This window comes from Choristoneura fumiferana, chromosome 21 (assembly GCF_025370935.1).
Source record: "Choristoneura fumiferana chromosome 21, NRCan_CFum_1, whole genome shotgun sequence".
NCBI lineage: Eukaryota > Metazoa > Arthropoda > Insecta > Lepidoptera > Tortricidae > Choristoneura > Choristoneura fumiferana.
The window spans coordinates 11,788,707-11,804,978 of record NC_133492.1 but is presented as its reverse complement, the minus strand read 5'-3'; the positions used below and the strand labels follow the sequence as shown (position 1 = coordinate 11,804,978).

The following is a 16,272-nucleotide window of genomic DNA, read 5'->3' as shown; positions in this document are numbered from 1 at the left end:
CCTGATGGTAAGAGATCACCACCGCCCATAGACACCTGCAACACCAGGGGTATTGCAGATGCGTTGCCAACCTAGAGGCCTAAGATGGGATACCTCAAGTGCCAGTAATTTCATCGGCTGTCTTACTCTCCTCGCCGAAACACAACAGTGCAAGCACTGCTGCTTCACGGCAGGATTAGCGAGCAAGATGGTGGTATCAATCCGGGCGGACCTTGCACAAGGTCCTACCACCTGTAGTCAATCAGACGACTATGAGGCCGTGATATGATGCAGGGCGAGATTTCTACGGCGCCCCCAACTTTTAGGAATTTCTTCAGGCGCCCCTTAATTCCCAATAGTTGGAAGTGCTAAAACCAACAGTGATTACAGTGACACATAACAACAGTGCGTGAACTTGCCATAGGAACACGCAAATCAAACTGTAAATATACTCAGCGGCAATTGGCCCACTCTAGATAAAACATTGCCTATTTCTGCATACATTTGAGAGCCAGATTTTTTGCCGCTCAGTATAGTATCGTGTAAGTAATGATAGGTATTTACTGCTTTTGAAAGAAACGAGCCACCAGCCAAATATACAAATAAATTAGAAATTCTGTGAAATATTTTTTATTTCTTAAATATAATATACTTAACATGCTATAATGGACACGAATAAATGATTAAACTCTTGTCTTCTGATACAGATACTATCTTATTGCTGTCGGCATTAAACTTCACACCCCAAACCTGAAAAAAAAAAACAATACTCCATAAGATTAACTCCTGGCTGTTCAGGAAATTTTTAATGTCGTTTTTGAACAAATCTGTCAACATATCCTAATTCTCAAAAACTACATTAGTACGTACAGTACAGAAAAAAAAGACAAAAATGAAGTTTTAATTTTCATATAAGAGACTAGGTATGTAAGTGATTTAATAATGGTAATCATGATCGATCAGCAGGGCTACTACGAAACTCGAAGTTCGTGGTATTTTGGTGCCGATTTATCTAATTAAGTTATATTTTCTAATACATGTTAACACATAACTGCAACAAAACTGTTTTTCTGTAATGCCTACATTACATTCTCGTAAGAACCTCAATTCTCAACCGCTAAGTGTAGACATGAAATATTGCACGAAATTTTTGTGCATTCCCATAGCAAAATCCAGATTTTTTAAACTATCAGATCTAATAGTTCACGTGGGAAAAGCCGTGGGTAAACTAGCAGAAACATAAAGGAAACTCAACGATACGATAAAAATAAACAACCAAGCTACCAACTAGGTACCCACACTCTCATGGAACTCAAGTGGAAGGTAAAGTACACTATTTTCCCAAGAAAGTTGTCATGAAGGTTCACTACTGATACTCAACCGTAAACCACGACGACTCAGTCATGCGTTTAGCGACTTATAATTAGAATAGAAGAACATTCACCTGGTCATTATTCTCTTTGAACACGTTTTGGCACTGCATGCTATCCAAATCCCAGACTCGCACGGTCCGATCGGCGCTGCTGGACACGAAACGTTTGCCATCCGGTGAGAACGCCACCGAGAGCACCCAAGACGCGTGCCCAGATAACGTACCCGCTAGATTGGCGTGCACCCTGAAGTAAAATAGTAAATTGTGTTTTAAGAGTGGCACATATAGAATTACAAACAAGTCTTTTAAAAGCACTCGCAAAGCCTCAACAAAAACAGGAAAAAAAAGTAAAAAATTATATACCTGCGTGTCAGTCAATACCGTTTGTTTTTCAAAAGATGTTCCATAGTATACTTATGTAATAAAAAGTGTTTTGTTTAAAACCTTGCAACACAAAGACGCATAGAGCTAGCGCATACAGTATACAATATTATACATAGTAAATATAATCTAATAATCTTTAAAAAAAATAAGACATACATACACTCGAAAAGCATAACCCTCCTTCAGCCTGTTGGGTAAAAAAAGGTTCATTCTTGAATTATTATAAGTAGCTTACACATCATAAAGCTTCATGTGTCCGTCATCAGACCCAGTCAGCAGCAACTGCGAGTCTGGGGAGAAGCAAAGACTGCGGATGGGCATAGCGTGACCCTCTAAAGTGTGGACCAGCTTCCCTTGCGCCACATCGAAGATGTTGATGATTCCATCCAACGCTCCACTGGCTATATACTTGCCGTCGGGACTCTGTGGGAAATGATATAAGGATAACAACTAGAAAGTCTTAAAAGGAAACTATATTCTGAGGCCTGAGGCTAAAGAAGATCATAATGGAATTGGATTCATGTAGTTTACCCTGCTTAACATATGCTAGCCAGACTTGAACATCACGGATTGTAATAAGATTGAGGACTTAATACATTTTTTGGTGGAGTGTGTATTGACTAAGGATATCCGCGAGAGGTGGTTGAGTGATTTGGACCTGTTCAATGGTGTTATTTTGAGTTGTCCGGTATCGGAAGATGCAGTACGAATTTACAGGTTCATCAAGCACTCCTTTGCAGCCAGATAATCTGTACATCGCAATAGAAGTGTTTGATGAATGTGGACATCGAGTCTTTCAATGAGGCTGGCATAGACACACAAGTGCACTTAAGCCTCAAAAAAAAATGGAAAAAAAAAGACTTGCACATTCACTAACAAGGTTAAAAACAAAATACTCTCATGCCAACATGCTATGAAAAGAAGTATCCTGAAACTGAAAAGAACTGATAAAATACGAAATACTGACATACGCAAGAATTCAAAATTTAGATACCAGGATAATAGATGGACATTACAAACAACAGAGTGGCTTGGTCCTGCTGGAAAAAGATAAAGAGGATGGCAAAAGAAAAGATGTGTTGATGAAATTGTAAAAACAGCTTTAAATAACTGGATGAGCGAGCACTGCTCAAAATAAACAAAAGTGGAAAGAGATAGAGGAGGCTTTTAACCAATAGGGACCATAATAGTAAACTAATTATCACTAAAATAATTTATATATTATAAACTAATTGAACTGTGTGGATACATAAAGCTTTACTATAAAATAACCCAAAAGTAGGTATGCCAGCTCTTACTCTCTCGCTCAAGAACTGATAACCATTGGGGGAGAAAAGTCCTCAAGTCGCGAGCACAAACCGGAAGACGAAGTGCTGGTAGGCCTCCCACCAGGTGAACTGGCGACATTGTAAGAGTGGCAGGACATCGGTGGATGCAAGTGGCGAGTTGTCGTTCATTATGGCGTTCTAATGGGGAGGCCATTGTTCAGCAGGACGTCTTCCGGCTGATGATGAACCCAAAAGTGGATTCAGCTTTATAGCCAAGGGGGTTATCCACATGGATGTATGCATGATCGTAAAATTCACGTAATATCACATTTCATGATAAAAAGGCATAACATGTGCCTAAATAATATATATTCTCGTCCTTTCTGGCACATCTAAAATAATGCTATGCAATGTGACCAGCTGAGTTTTACTGAAAAGCAACAAAATGGAAACTAGTGATTGAATTCAAAATAGAAGTGCAAAAGAAGCTTTTGAACATCAGCTCCGTTCTTTTTATGTGAATCAAACGTATTCTGTGCACAATGTGAAAAAACCATGGACGTCTGCCCGTATTTAGAGGTTAGTATTTTGTTGATAAATAAAGTATTCACTAGTTGTCACTTATTTATATAGAAAAATTTAGGTACGACGAGCGAAGCGAGGAGTGGTTAGTTTTAATTGTGATCACAACGCACGAGCCGAGCGAGCGAAGCGAGCGTGCCGCGGCAGCGGCCGGCGAAGTGCCAGAACCGATATGGCGGCGTTCATGATATGCCTAGCAATTTCATGATCTGCCTAAACTGGCCAAATCATGAAATGCGGCGCTTCATGATATGCCTAGGAATTTCATGATCTGCCTAAACGTCACTAGGCAAATCGTTAAACGGTGAGTTTTGAACGATATGGCGGTGTCCCTTAGCCAATTCATGAAATGGCGGCATTTCACGATATGCTAGGAATTTCGTGATCTGGCGGATTTTACGATCGGCCGCCGACATATGCATGGATAAATAAATAAAAACTAAAACTATAATTATAAATATCTACTGTCATCCTAGACTCACCACAGGGCCCAAGGCACTTTACTGGCTCGATATTAGAATTAAGTGGTCTATACATTTTTAAACAAGTTCCTTTCAAATGAACATGTCTTTAATAATAATAAATAAAATGTCTCTAAAGTCAAACTTTCAAGTTAACAGACACATCTATTGGCATTATTGTTTTATTACATGCCAATGATTATCAACTTAAAGGTGGTAGACCACATATTTGGCTGATGGTACAGTCCCCAGCATTAATATTTGCCACAGAGTAGCATGCAAAAATATCTGACATGTTCCGGCCCTAGAAGTAAGAGTTGTATCAGATATTTATGCACACTTGTGTCAAATATTGGTGCTGGTGACTGTTATATGCTTTATATTATATTATTTACTTATTTTATACTTGCTTTTCCCCATGACTTTGTCTGCTAATCCTGTGGGAGGAGAGAGAGGAGGAGAGCTTGAACAGAACACCAGCCATGAACTGAAGGAGTGCTGCTTCAGCTATTAATATAAGTATGTGTCCCATGCACCCTATTTAAATAATAACATATATATAAAATACTGGTATATAGCCTATATATACACTTACATAAGCAACACTCAGTGTAAATTTTCCTCTAGTATCCAATGTCTGCTCCTGTTTCCCTGTTTCTACGCTGAATATGAGAATCTTCCCCGCATTGCTGCCAGAGATCACATGTTTTCCATCTGGTGAGAAGTCCAACGTCCATACATCGGTGGTGTCAGTTTCCATAGTCTTCAGCTTTTCCCCAGATGCAATATCCCATAGAATTAAGGATGAGTCTTGCGAGCTGCTGGCTAAGGCTGTAAAGGATTTTATTACAATTAACCCTTTGACCATTATTTTTTAAAGCAATGAATCAAGAACTTTAACGATACGCACAGCATGAATGATTTTTTTTATGATTTTTGAGAAAGAGAAATGTTTATATTATTGCAGGGTTTCCGAATTATGAGACGGCAATATGTTTGCCGCTATCAGCCAAGGGCATTAAGTGACAAGACCGTCATGTCAGTTCGCCGGGGGAACTACGGGTGGCACGACGTATCTAAAATAAATAAATTAAAAACCAATAGATGATAAGAAATAATTAAAACCTTTATTTAACTTAAAACTGAATTCTTTCAAATAAATAACCGAGCAAGAGCATATCGGGCCATGCTTATAGTCAGGGTCCCGTAGCTGCCCGACCTTAATTGAAAACGTGAAAATCTCTTCAGCAATAAAGGTAAAAGGCAAATTTGAAGTATTGAATTAAGCTATTGCTCCATATATAAATCAATAACAATTGTAGCCTAACCCACCCTTTCCTTTAATAAACACCAGACACTTAACGGATAGTGGCAAATATATTGCCGTCTTCATTTTTTAAAATTATCAAATAACAGTTTTTTTTTCTTTAAACTTTATATCGCCAATCTTGTCTCTGAAAGTAGAGAATTGTGACTATCGGATAAATCCAGCAAACAAAATTTTATTTACAAACATTTTTGTTCAATTGTAAGGAATAGTTAAAAATCTAAGTTCAGGCCTAAGAATCATCATTTAACAATGGTTGGAATAACGTTTATCTGCTATTCTTTTTTTCGTAAATTGGTACGAGTATGTTCTCTTATGCGAACCAAAAGTTATATTAACTAACAACACGTTCATTGAGAAAAAAATAAAATATCTGAGTCGTATGACGGCAAATATCTTGACGTTACCCACTAAAGGGTTAAATGAGTAGTGTGAAGACACATCTTTATGGCAAAAAAAAATGAATTAGGTCAGTATCAGTATGAATTACTTCATATTCATAACAAGTGTGTACTACTTGGCTAAATTTTTAACAGAAGTAGAGTAGGTAATTTATATTTCCATTTAGTCACTGTCAAGGGCATAATGTTGCCATAAAAATATCCATATAGGTACTCATTTTATGCCACTAATCATAAGGTCTATGTACACATATCGCACATGAAATCAAAAACAGTTGTAACTCAAAAATTTGGGGGCTTTGAGTAAAATATACAAAGACATTTTATGCCTTTGACTGTACAAGGATGATGAATGTTTTGTGATCTTACTTTTCCCATCAGGACTAACAGCCACGGAAATAACGCCAAGTGAATGCCCCTCGAGCTGGTGTTTAAGTTCTAGTTTCCCATTACTGTCCAACTGCCATATTTTGATGAGGTCATCTAAACCTCCTGTTATAATGTAGTCTTCGGCGACTTCTTGCGAATGGTTAGAGTCCCTTTTAAACATATGGAATCAATCAATTAAAAAAATATATAGCTCCATTGATTCTTCCGCCAATGTCGAGGTTAGAAAAAGTAGATCTTACTGTGAATTTTCGTTATTTTCCGCATTTTCCTCAGGTTTTTTCTTCTCACTTCCTATTCTACTCCAGCCACAACACCAAATAGAGTCTTCATGTGCGTTCTCTTTTTTTAAATGTACATAATACTGCAAAACGATCAAAATTTATAGCATATTGGTGCGAACTGCCGGGTGTAAGTATTAGAAATTTTAAGAACTTACCAATGTGGTTATGGACATAATTATATTTATTAACAAAGGACCTAATAAATAATATTCAAGGAATTACAATAAAATATTATGCTTGTCTTTAAAAATGTTTTACAAACAAACACAGCAAAATTCTAGCTCAAACATCAGTCAATCAGTCAACGTTTTTGATTTGACATTTACATTTAGTTATTTTAGTTAGGTATAGGTCTATGGTTAGTAGTTCCATTGACCCACAGAACAGACAGAGACAGAGTACATTATTGGTCTGTTTCACGCATATCGACACTTCATATAAAAAACACAATGTATGGAATTATGAACGTACTTTGTACCAACATTGAAAACTAAACTAAGACCACAGAGTACTTTATCTATAAACATACTGAAAACTAAGACACTCTTGCCAAATAAAAGTTGGTTAATGTTCTGTCCTAATATATACCAACCCTGACACGCTAATTTAGTTAGCCGCATTATTACTGAGGTTTTGTGGTTTGGGTTTTTGGTTTTGTTGTACGTTTGTGTGCTGGCTGTGCAAAGGTGAGGTGCTGCAGGGCTACTCCGAAACTCGAAACTCGAAGTTCGTGTCGTGCGGTCCCTCTGACACTTATACTATTTAATACGAGAGCGAGAGGGACGGTATGATACGAACTTCGAGTTTCGAGTTTCGTAGTAGCCCTGCTGTGACTGCCGACTGCTGCACGTAGTATCTCTTAATAGTCTGTGCTAGTCATATACTCTGTTATTAGCAAAGAGTATAAGTACCTATGTAGGTTATTAGTCTGTGGACTGCTGTTTTGCGTTGCGTGGTGTTAAATTTGTGATAAATTAATTCTTCTTGTGTGGAGCTTCGTGTTATTTTTTGCTCAATTTATTTTCATCTTGTAGAACATTTGCTTTTATAGGTATAGTGAGTAAAGTAAATGGCACATTTCTGAAAACATTTAAATATGGCTGTGTCGAAATCCACAAACACGTACAATCGTCAAAATTGGGAAGATTCGGTAAGCTTTCGTCGATATTTCTTTATATTTGTATTTAATCCCTATAAAGCTTATACATTAACATATTTGCTTTGCTTTCAAGTATCAACATTAGTAAATAAATTAAAAATTAAGGCAAGTAACCTATACAAGCAATCCGTGTTGTGGGTATTATTTAGGACAAATGATATCAAAGTTCAGGTTTTTCTTTTTAACTTCTTTTATACGAAGGGTTAAGTGACTTCAGTGATATTTTCAATTATATTATTAATTCAACACTACTAAAAACTACTGAATTTGCTTTAACTGCATTTCTCTTTTGCAGGATTTCCCAATATTGTGCCAAACATGTCTTGGGGATAATCCATACATCCGAATGGTAAAGTATTACTTCTCTACCAATCATTATTTAAGAATTGCGATTAATTTATTAATACATAGCTTCAATGTTAGTGATAATTCATTTTTTTTTTTCAGACCAAAGAAAAGTATGGCAAGGAGTGTAAGATATGTGCTCGCCCATTCACTGTCTTTCGTTGGTGTCCAGGCTCTAGAATGCGTTTCAAGAAAACAGAGATTTGTCAGACATGTTCCAAACTGAAAAATGTTTGTCAAACATGCCTGTTAGATTTGGAGTATGGTTTGCCAATCCAAGTCAGAGATGCAGCCCTTAAGATACAAGATGATCTACCTCGTAATGAAGTTAATAAGGAATATTACATTCAAAACTTAGATAGTCAGATGTCTAAATTTGATTCTACTCAGCCTAGTAATTCTGCACTCAAGTCTAAAGGTGCTTCAGACTTACTATTGAGGTTGGCACGGACTGCTCCCTATTACAAACGGAACCGACCCCATGTGTGCTCATTCTGGGTGAAAGGCGAGTGTCGGAGAGGAGAGGAGTGTCCATATCGGCATGAAAAGCCTACTGATCCGGATGATCCTTTGGCTGACCAAAATATTAAGGACAGGTAATATAATCTTTTTTTTTTTCTTATTTTTAAGGAGGCTTTGGATACTGCTACTTATGATCAAAATTTAACAACTGGAGTCATTAACCAAACAGTCTCCTCATGTCTGTAATGTCTACATTGACAGTGGCAAAATACATCTTGCTAAAAAAAATAGTGCTTTTAGAACAAGTAAAAGTTGTTTTATTGTAGTATACTGAGCCAGTGTCAGATTCTCAACTGCAATGAATGACACATTATTGTAGGCAGTGGCGTAGCTAGGTAACCTAGGGCCCTGGGGCAAATAAAAAAATGCGGCCCACTGCTATCAAAACTGGTTAGGTTTTTTGAAGTAAAATCATTATATATACAAATACTTTAAAAATGTTAAGCAACTTTATCATCAGCTATAAAGCAGAATTTCGAGGGCCCCCTGAGCTTGAGGGCCCCGGGGCACTGCCCCGCCTAGCCCCTTCGTAGCTACGCCACTGATTGTAGGTCAAGGTTTCTTATATATTTTTTTTTTAACAATTCCATGGAAACCCTGTTCTAGGTGTTGTCTATTTGTTGTGTTTAAATGTATTTTCTTTCTCTATTACCATTTATAAAAAAAATTCTACAGATACTATGGTGTAAATGACCCAGTAGCTGAGAAGTTGATGCGGCGAGCCGCAGCCATGCCTGCACTGCCTCCCCCTGAGGACAGGACTGTGACCACACTCTATGTCGGCAATCTACCAGAAAACATTACTGAGGAGGAGCTAAGAGGACACTTCTATCAATATGGAGAAATAAGGTTTGAATATTTAAGTTACATTAAATAAATAAATAAATATCACGGGACAATTCACACCAATTGACCTAGTCCCAAATTAAGCTTAGCAAAGCTTGTGTTATGGGTACTAAGCAACGGATAAATATAATTATATAGATAGATACATACTTAAATACATATTAAACACCCAAGACCCGAGAACAAACATTTGTATTTTTCATACAAATATCTGCCCCAACACGGGAATGGAACCCGGGACCTTAAGCTTCGTAGTCAGGTTCTCTAACCACTAGGCCATCTGGTCGTCAAATTGGTTTGTGTTGCATTGTTCTTTTTGTTGTGATGAATGTGTAACAAAATCAACAAATAAAATAATATGTCTGTTTGTCTTATTTGCTGGCTATGAACAGAAGAGGGTGCTCCTAGTGTTTGAGTTCTAGAAAAAATATAAATGAGAAATTTGCTAAGGCATGTCCTATCCTTGTTTCCAGGACACAATGGTTCTCCCCTTTAGAATTGAAATTTTTATTGTTAGATACAGGAAGGTTGACTAGGCAGATCTATAAGACGAGCATTCCCAACGTTGGGAGAGGAAGGCCTAGACAAACATACCACAATCAAATCAAGGACATTCTGAAGAAAGGTCGGGTCAGGAGTACTGCACATGCAGGAAGCATGCATGGAAAGATTGATGAATGTAGAGGAAGGGAGAGTTGTATGCCAGAATCGTAGCAAGTGGAAGGATGTAGTCTCTGCCTACCCCGTTGGGAAAGAGGTGTGATTTTATGTATGTATGTGTATGTATACACAAGAAAAATATATGTAAAGCAACATTCTGAAACCTTTTTGGTGATGGAACTCGACCCACCATTTAAGTAGTGTTAAGAAAGTTGGGACTGTGATCTCTAATCCCGGGTTAACAGTTTCATTTTTTAACCCAGGGCAACCCATGCAAGTGGCCCTTAGTGGGATTATACTTTTCCACCTTTGATAGTCGATTGCTACTTACTATGTATTGTCCTGTTACTAGGTCTCTCACCCTGGTGCCACGAGCGCAGTGCGCTTTTGTACAGTATACTACCAGGAGTGCATCCGAGCATGCTGCTGAGAAGACTTTCAACCGACTGGTCATCGGAGGCAAGAGACTTACCATCAAGTGGGGCAAGTCGCAAGGTAAATCTTGAGCTTTTTTTTTTATGGTATAGGGGGAAAACGAGCAGGCGGATCGCCTGATGGTAAGCGATTACCGTCGCCCATGGACACCCGCAACACCAGAAGAGTCACAAGTGCGTTGCCGGCCTTTAAGGTAAGAGTACGCTCTTTTCTTAAAAACTTGAAGGTCATATCGGTCCGGGAATACCGCAGGCATGTTTAAATATGAAAGGTTATAGAAATAACCTTTCATATTTAAACAAGTATGTAGTTAATAAAAAAAAAAACAGAGCAGCCAGCCAACTTTATAAAAGCAATATCTATCAGACAATCTTTAGCTCTTTATTGATTATTTTTGTTTCATCCACACTTTGAATGCTTTCTGTCAAAACTTTTTCTTAGTATTAAGATTTCGTACTAGTAACTAATTTTATTCCACTAAAAAAGGATTTGGATTCTCACTCGAAAGATTTTAACATATTATTATGTAGGTTTCCAATCTGCGAAAAATAAATTACAGGCAACGGAAAATGTTTAGATGTGTGTGCTTGATTTGTAATTGGTTAAGAGATTTTGTTTTGGTATAAGTTTGTATTAACATATCTATTTTTGACATGAGTATAGGCGTGTTTTATTCCCTGTACGGATGACGATAACAACTAGTAATGCTATTGTTTTCAGGACGTCAAGGCACCAACGAGAAGAACGAAATAATGCCTGCTCTGGAGCCCGTGCCCGGCCTGCCAGGGGCCCTGCCACCGGCGCCCGCCTTCCTGCATCCGTTTCCGCCACAGGTCAGTTCAATTTAACCTCATGTCTGAGTCCCACGGTTGGGCACAAGCCTCCTATCAGAATGAGAGGGCTATTCGACGTTCTCTGCATGCATTATGGGAATCTCCCGTAACGTGCGTGCGGGCCCTGCCCCAGACGCCTAATGAATCGATGGTCTTGTCGGAAGACCAACGCTGACTCCACCCGAGGAGTCCACATTTATGCTGAGGCAGGACCATTTCAGGCACAAACATTTTTTTTTTATTATTTGTCTGTGTCCCAAATAAACTTATCATTTCCTCTTTAGGGTTCCGTACCCCAATAATGCCAACGGAACCCTATTACTGAGACTCCGCTGTCTGTTTGTCTGTCTGTCCGTCCGTCTGCCACAGAGCTCTATCTCTTGAGCCGCATTAGTTAGACACTTAAATTTTTCACAGATTATTACTGTGGCCCCTATAACAACAAATACTAAATACAGATTAAAATAAATATTTAAGGGAGGCACCCATACAACAAACTTGATTTTTTTCCCCATGTTTTTGCTAATGTCTAATGTATAGATAGATAATGGTACGGAACCCTTCGTGCGCGAGTCAGACTTGCACTTGGCCGGTTTTTCAAACTATTAATTGCAATTTAAACTGAGCCTTTATAATTTATGTTCAGATGCCGCCGCCGCCGAACCGTCCCAACGACTTCTTCAACCTGCACCACTACGGGCCGGCGGCGTGGGGCGGGTGGGGCGCGCCGCCCGCGCCGCCGCCGCCCGCGCCTCCCGCGCAGCCGCTCCACTACCCCAGCCAGGACCCCTCCAGGCTCGGACATGCGCACGCGAACGCGCCACAAACGTAAAACGCGTCTGGGAAGCATTTGCGAGACAAATGCTTGGGAACTGGCTAAAGAGCATTTTGTAAGCATATGTTGCAAGATTTCGTAATCATATGTTGCTATTCGCCTAAATTCAGCACACTATACTCTAGTAAAGCACGGTTGCGAAGCGCGAATAATTTCGTATAATGACCTTCACTACCTGTGTCTGTCGCTCGCACGTAAATATTCACTCGCACTCTGGTATTTGTACTAATGTAACGGAAAATATTTACGCGGGAGCGACAGAAACAAGTAGCGAAGGTCAGTGTACGAAATTCTTCATGCTCCGCGATCAGAATTTAATAAATCGAAGGTGCTAATACACTTAAGCATTAATTTGTAAAAGAAAGAAACGAAAATATTTATTCGTGACAGCATAAAAAATACGTATGTCATAGTCCCATTACAGCAAACTGCCGAGCATTCGCCGTTTTCAATTTATCGAAATGAACAACGAACCAAGCCTAACATCACTATGAACATTTTGACGGTCATTCTAACGAACGCTCTAGTAAAAGCTCGTCAAAAAATACGACAGGTGCGCGGGAGGCATGGGCGAAGAGAATGGCGGCGGGACAATAAAATTGCTCGGTTTGTTATAAAGCTCGAAGAAATTTTACTGTCGTTAGTATGCTCGCTAGACCACTCTTGTTTAATTTATGAACTTCTACTTGTAATGTATCATTCACTATGCAAGCTCAAATGTAATGAATGCTCAAGTGTAATAGCACCTTACAGGATAAAGCAGGATACTGATATTGTCGTATTCATCCAACTCAAAGACTACACCGAGTATTTAATGTGGTTTGAGACGAGGTTTGAGAACCTGCACTCGACATCCACTTTCTAAAAATATAACATAGCCAGCAGCAATACTGTTTGCGAACAACCTTTAGCTCATAGGTTCTCAGTTTTAGTTTGGACACTGTACACCCTTTATTTATTTGTTTTCTATAGCTCTACTTTTTCTTTTACTTACTAAATCACTCCTGATAATTTTCTCTGGGCATTCTAATTTCTACTGTTACTGCACTCCTGAAAACCTTCAAAGTCCGCAAGGGGGCGTTACATCCCAGGTTTGAGAACCTATGATTTTAGCTAGTTCCCGGATTAGGGTAGCCTGTCATAATTACATCAAGGAGTAGCTTCTCCAAGCTATCTGTATATTAGACAGGTTCTAGTAGTTAACATAGCTGTTAAATTAAGGTTGATTTTTGAATAAATTTGCATTGCATTGCAAAACCACTAATTCTTCAGAACATCAACCATCTAATGAAGTTGTTTTATGTGAACGGTTTGACTGAATGTCTTGAAGACGAAACAAATAGGTAGTACTCATGTACTACCGACAGTAAAAGTTAGGTCCCATACTCAGATTTGTTCTTAGCAATGTTATCAACCTGTTTCACCATTCATTTTAATAAATTTTATGTGACCGATAAAAATGTAATTCGGTCTTTGTTTGTTTTGTCCGAATAAACAGAGATGGCATCACATTTATGTCACATACAATTTATTGATGAGTTGTAAAACATACCTTAAGTATACTACTGAGTGCTCGCTCAAGTTTAGGAAATTCAAACGTCTAGCAGTGGCTGCAATACGTAGTATGTGTAACATGAACACTGTACGCCCTTTCTGTCGCACGCTGAACTTGAGCGGTCACTGATGTATCAAACTAAGCGCGAGTTGCACTAGTTACTATAACCATTACCCTTTAGTCCTATCTCGAAGCCAAATTTGGTAGCTAGCTTTGAAATGGGCAAAATATTCCCAGAAGCACAATTCCCATTTCGTAGCTAGCTACCAAATTTGGCTATGAAAAATGGGAAAAACGTCCCCATTTGTAATAATCCATAATCACATCCATATTTGTTACTAAAGTCTTCGGAAAGTTACATTACATTTGATTAGATTACATTTAGTACTTAGCTACATGAAGGGAAAGCATAATTCCCATTTCGTATCTAGCTAGCTACCAAATCTGTCTATAAGATGGGACTAAAGTATCATTGCCAATGTCAAACCAGTCTTCAAATCAAATAGATTATCGTTAAAATATCATGGTGCAACTTACGCGAAGAGTTCCATCATACATCGAAGCGGCTAAATGCATCAAATATCTATCTCTTTGAAATCTGTTGTTCTGTCTTTTCTCTTTTTCCATATCTGTTTGAAAACTTTGGCCGCTTCCAGATAATATGTTGTACTGACTTTAAAATTGGAGATCATGAGTGGCAATGTTGTACGTAGGTACATTGAACACTGTGGTGTCATTGAATTTGTTTCTATAATTGTTTTGATGTGTAGATAAGTCTTGTAATTAAATAAAATAGTTAGGCTAAATTGCTTGTTTTTCTTTTGAATAACCCGAAATCCTGATACAAACGCGATGTGGGTATCAAAATCATGTAAACTGCCACGTAAAGAAGTAGAAACGAGACTAAATAGAAATTGTATTTTCATTTGGTTTCCATACTCGTACATCATAAAATTGTTGCTATATTATATTTAAGCACTTATCATCAATAATGTGCAAGTTAAGTAGAAAGTAGCGCCCCATATTAAATTATATTGTACCGGACTAACTCACGCCTTAAATCGAGTTTAGCTCGTCATGTTTCGGGCTATTTCGTAACCCTTCTTACTATATAGGAGCTACGCGACTCGTCGGCTGCTGCAACACGCGCACTGCGCGCCACCGCCCTGTTCGCGCGACTCCCCGTCGAAACCGAGGAAAGGAAGGAAGAGGAAGATGGGCTACGAGTGAAATAGCCCGAACATGTAGAGCTAAACTCGATTTAAGACGAGTTATCCGGTACAATGAGTCACGGTAGTTTCATGTTCAAAGTAGCGCCCCAGTTTAATTTCTGCTCTTTTACGTGGGAGTCGTACATATTATTTTATTATTATTAACACATAATAATGATAATAAGCCATTTATTTCGGACAGAGATCATAGAGGTTAGTAACAATGAAAATAATAATAATAAATGGTGTTATTAGCTTTATCTATAGGTACGTTCAAATGAACTAAATCAGGAATAACGAATTCAAGTTTCAATCCAACGGTAGATTTAAAATAAAATGAATATTATAGTACCTCCTTCTACACAGCAAAACATCAATTTTGATTTTAATTGATAACGAAATCACAGATCAAATCACGCAAGAGAACCTGGCACGAAGCTTGAGGTCCCGGGTTCGATTCCCGGCCGGGGCAGATATTTGTATGAATAATACGAATGTTTGTTCTCGGGTCTTGGATGTTTAATATGTATTTAAGTATGTTTAACCGTTGCCTAGTATCCAGCAGTACCTACTAGCTTTGCTTAGTTTGGGACTAGGTCAATAATTGGTGTCAAGTGTCCCATGATATTTATTTGTATGTGGCTCAATTAGGCAGCACGGATAATGGCGGAAATTAATTAATAATAGGTAGATCTTGACCCGAATGAATATTCGAGCGTTTTGACCGCTCAGTTAAACGTCATTAGGTCAGTCAAGTGCAAATATATCGAAACAGCCAAAGTTACAAAAACATGTATAGGTACACGACCTTAACCTTTTATAAGGCCCCATTTATTGGAACATACTACCACATAATCAAAAGCAGCTTTCGAATACATACCTGACAAAGAATATTTTTAAAGCTAGTCGTATTTTCAATAATTACAATGCAAATTGGGACGTATTATGAAAGCAATAAGGTTCAGTTTCCAACTCAATGCAAGTGGTCGCTAAATCGCCTCTGCCTTATCAAGTGCATAAAGTCGTATATACATATTTTTGTAACTGGCCGTGTTGATATCTTTGCACTTGACTGTACCCCACGTTTTTCACGTTTTTCTAAGTTAGTAATGAGAAAAAAAAACCTAAAAAAAATATATTCTTATTCTTATGAAAACGCTGAACTTACCCCGAGAGACGTAATAGGATTCTTTTTAACCCCCGACGAAAAAGAGGGGTGTTATAAGTTTGACTGCTATGTGTGTCTGTGTGTCTGTGTGTCTGTCTGTGGCACCGTAGCTCTTAAACGGGTGGACCGATTTGAATGCGGTTTTTTTTATTTGAAAGCTGGTTTTCTAGCGATGGATCTTAGACATGATTTATCAAAATCAGTTCAGCCGTTTCAAGATCATCAGCTCTTTTGTTCGCTGCGGTAGGAATCTTAGAC

The 16,272-nt window shown here is 38.4% G+C and overlaps 2 protein-coding genes across 2 annotated transcripts; one reads left to right on the top strand and one right to left on the bottom strand.

Annotated features, from left to right (window-relative positions):
- Positions 1 to 593: 593 nt before the first annotated feature.
- LOC141440042 (uncharacterized) lies at positions 594 to 6,790 on the bottom strand. The gene is made up of 7 exons (XM_074104501.1): positions 6,601 to 6,790; positions 6,404 to 6,525; positions 6,144 to 6,313; positions 4,642 to 4,877; positions 1,971 to 2,158; positions 1,424 to 1,595; positions 594 to 729 (listed from the first exon to the last, which is right to left on the bottom strand). The coding sequence occupies exons 1-7, from the start codon at positions 6,616 to 6,618 to the stop codon at positions 640 to 642; spliced, it is 996 nt and encodes a 331-aa protein (XP_073960602.1). The 5' UTR covers positions 6,619 to 6,790; the 3' UTR covers positions 594 to 639.
- A 535-nt stretch (positions 6,791 to 7,325) lies between these two features.
- On the top strand, positions 7,326 to 14,441 carry LOC141440041 (pre-mRNA-splicing factor RBM22). The gene is made up of 7 exons (XM_074104499.1): positions 7,326 to 7,595; positions 7,900 to 7,953; positions 8,052 to 8,545; positions 9,147 to 9,320; positions 10,330 to 10,472; positions 11,133 to 11,245; positions 11,892 to 14,441. Exons 1-7 carry the CDS (start codon positions 7,542 to 7,544, stop codon positions 12,075 to 12,077), a joined length of 1,218 nt encoding a protein of 405 aa, XP_073960600.1. The 5' UTR covers positions 7,326 to 7,541; the 3' UTR covers positions 12,078 to 14,441.
- The last annotated feature ends 1,831 nt before the right edge of the window (positions 14,442 to 16,272 follow it).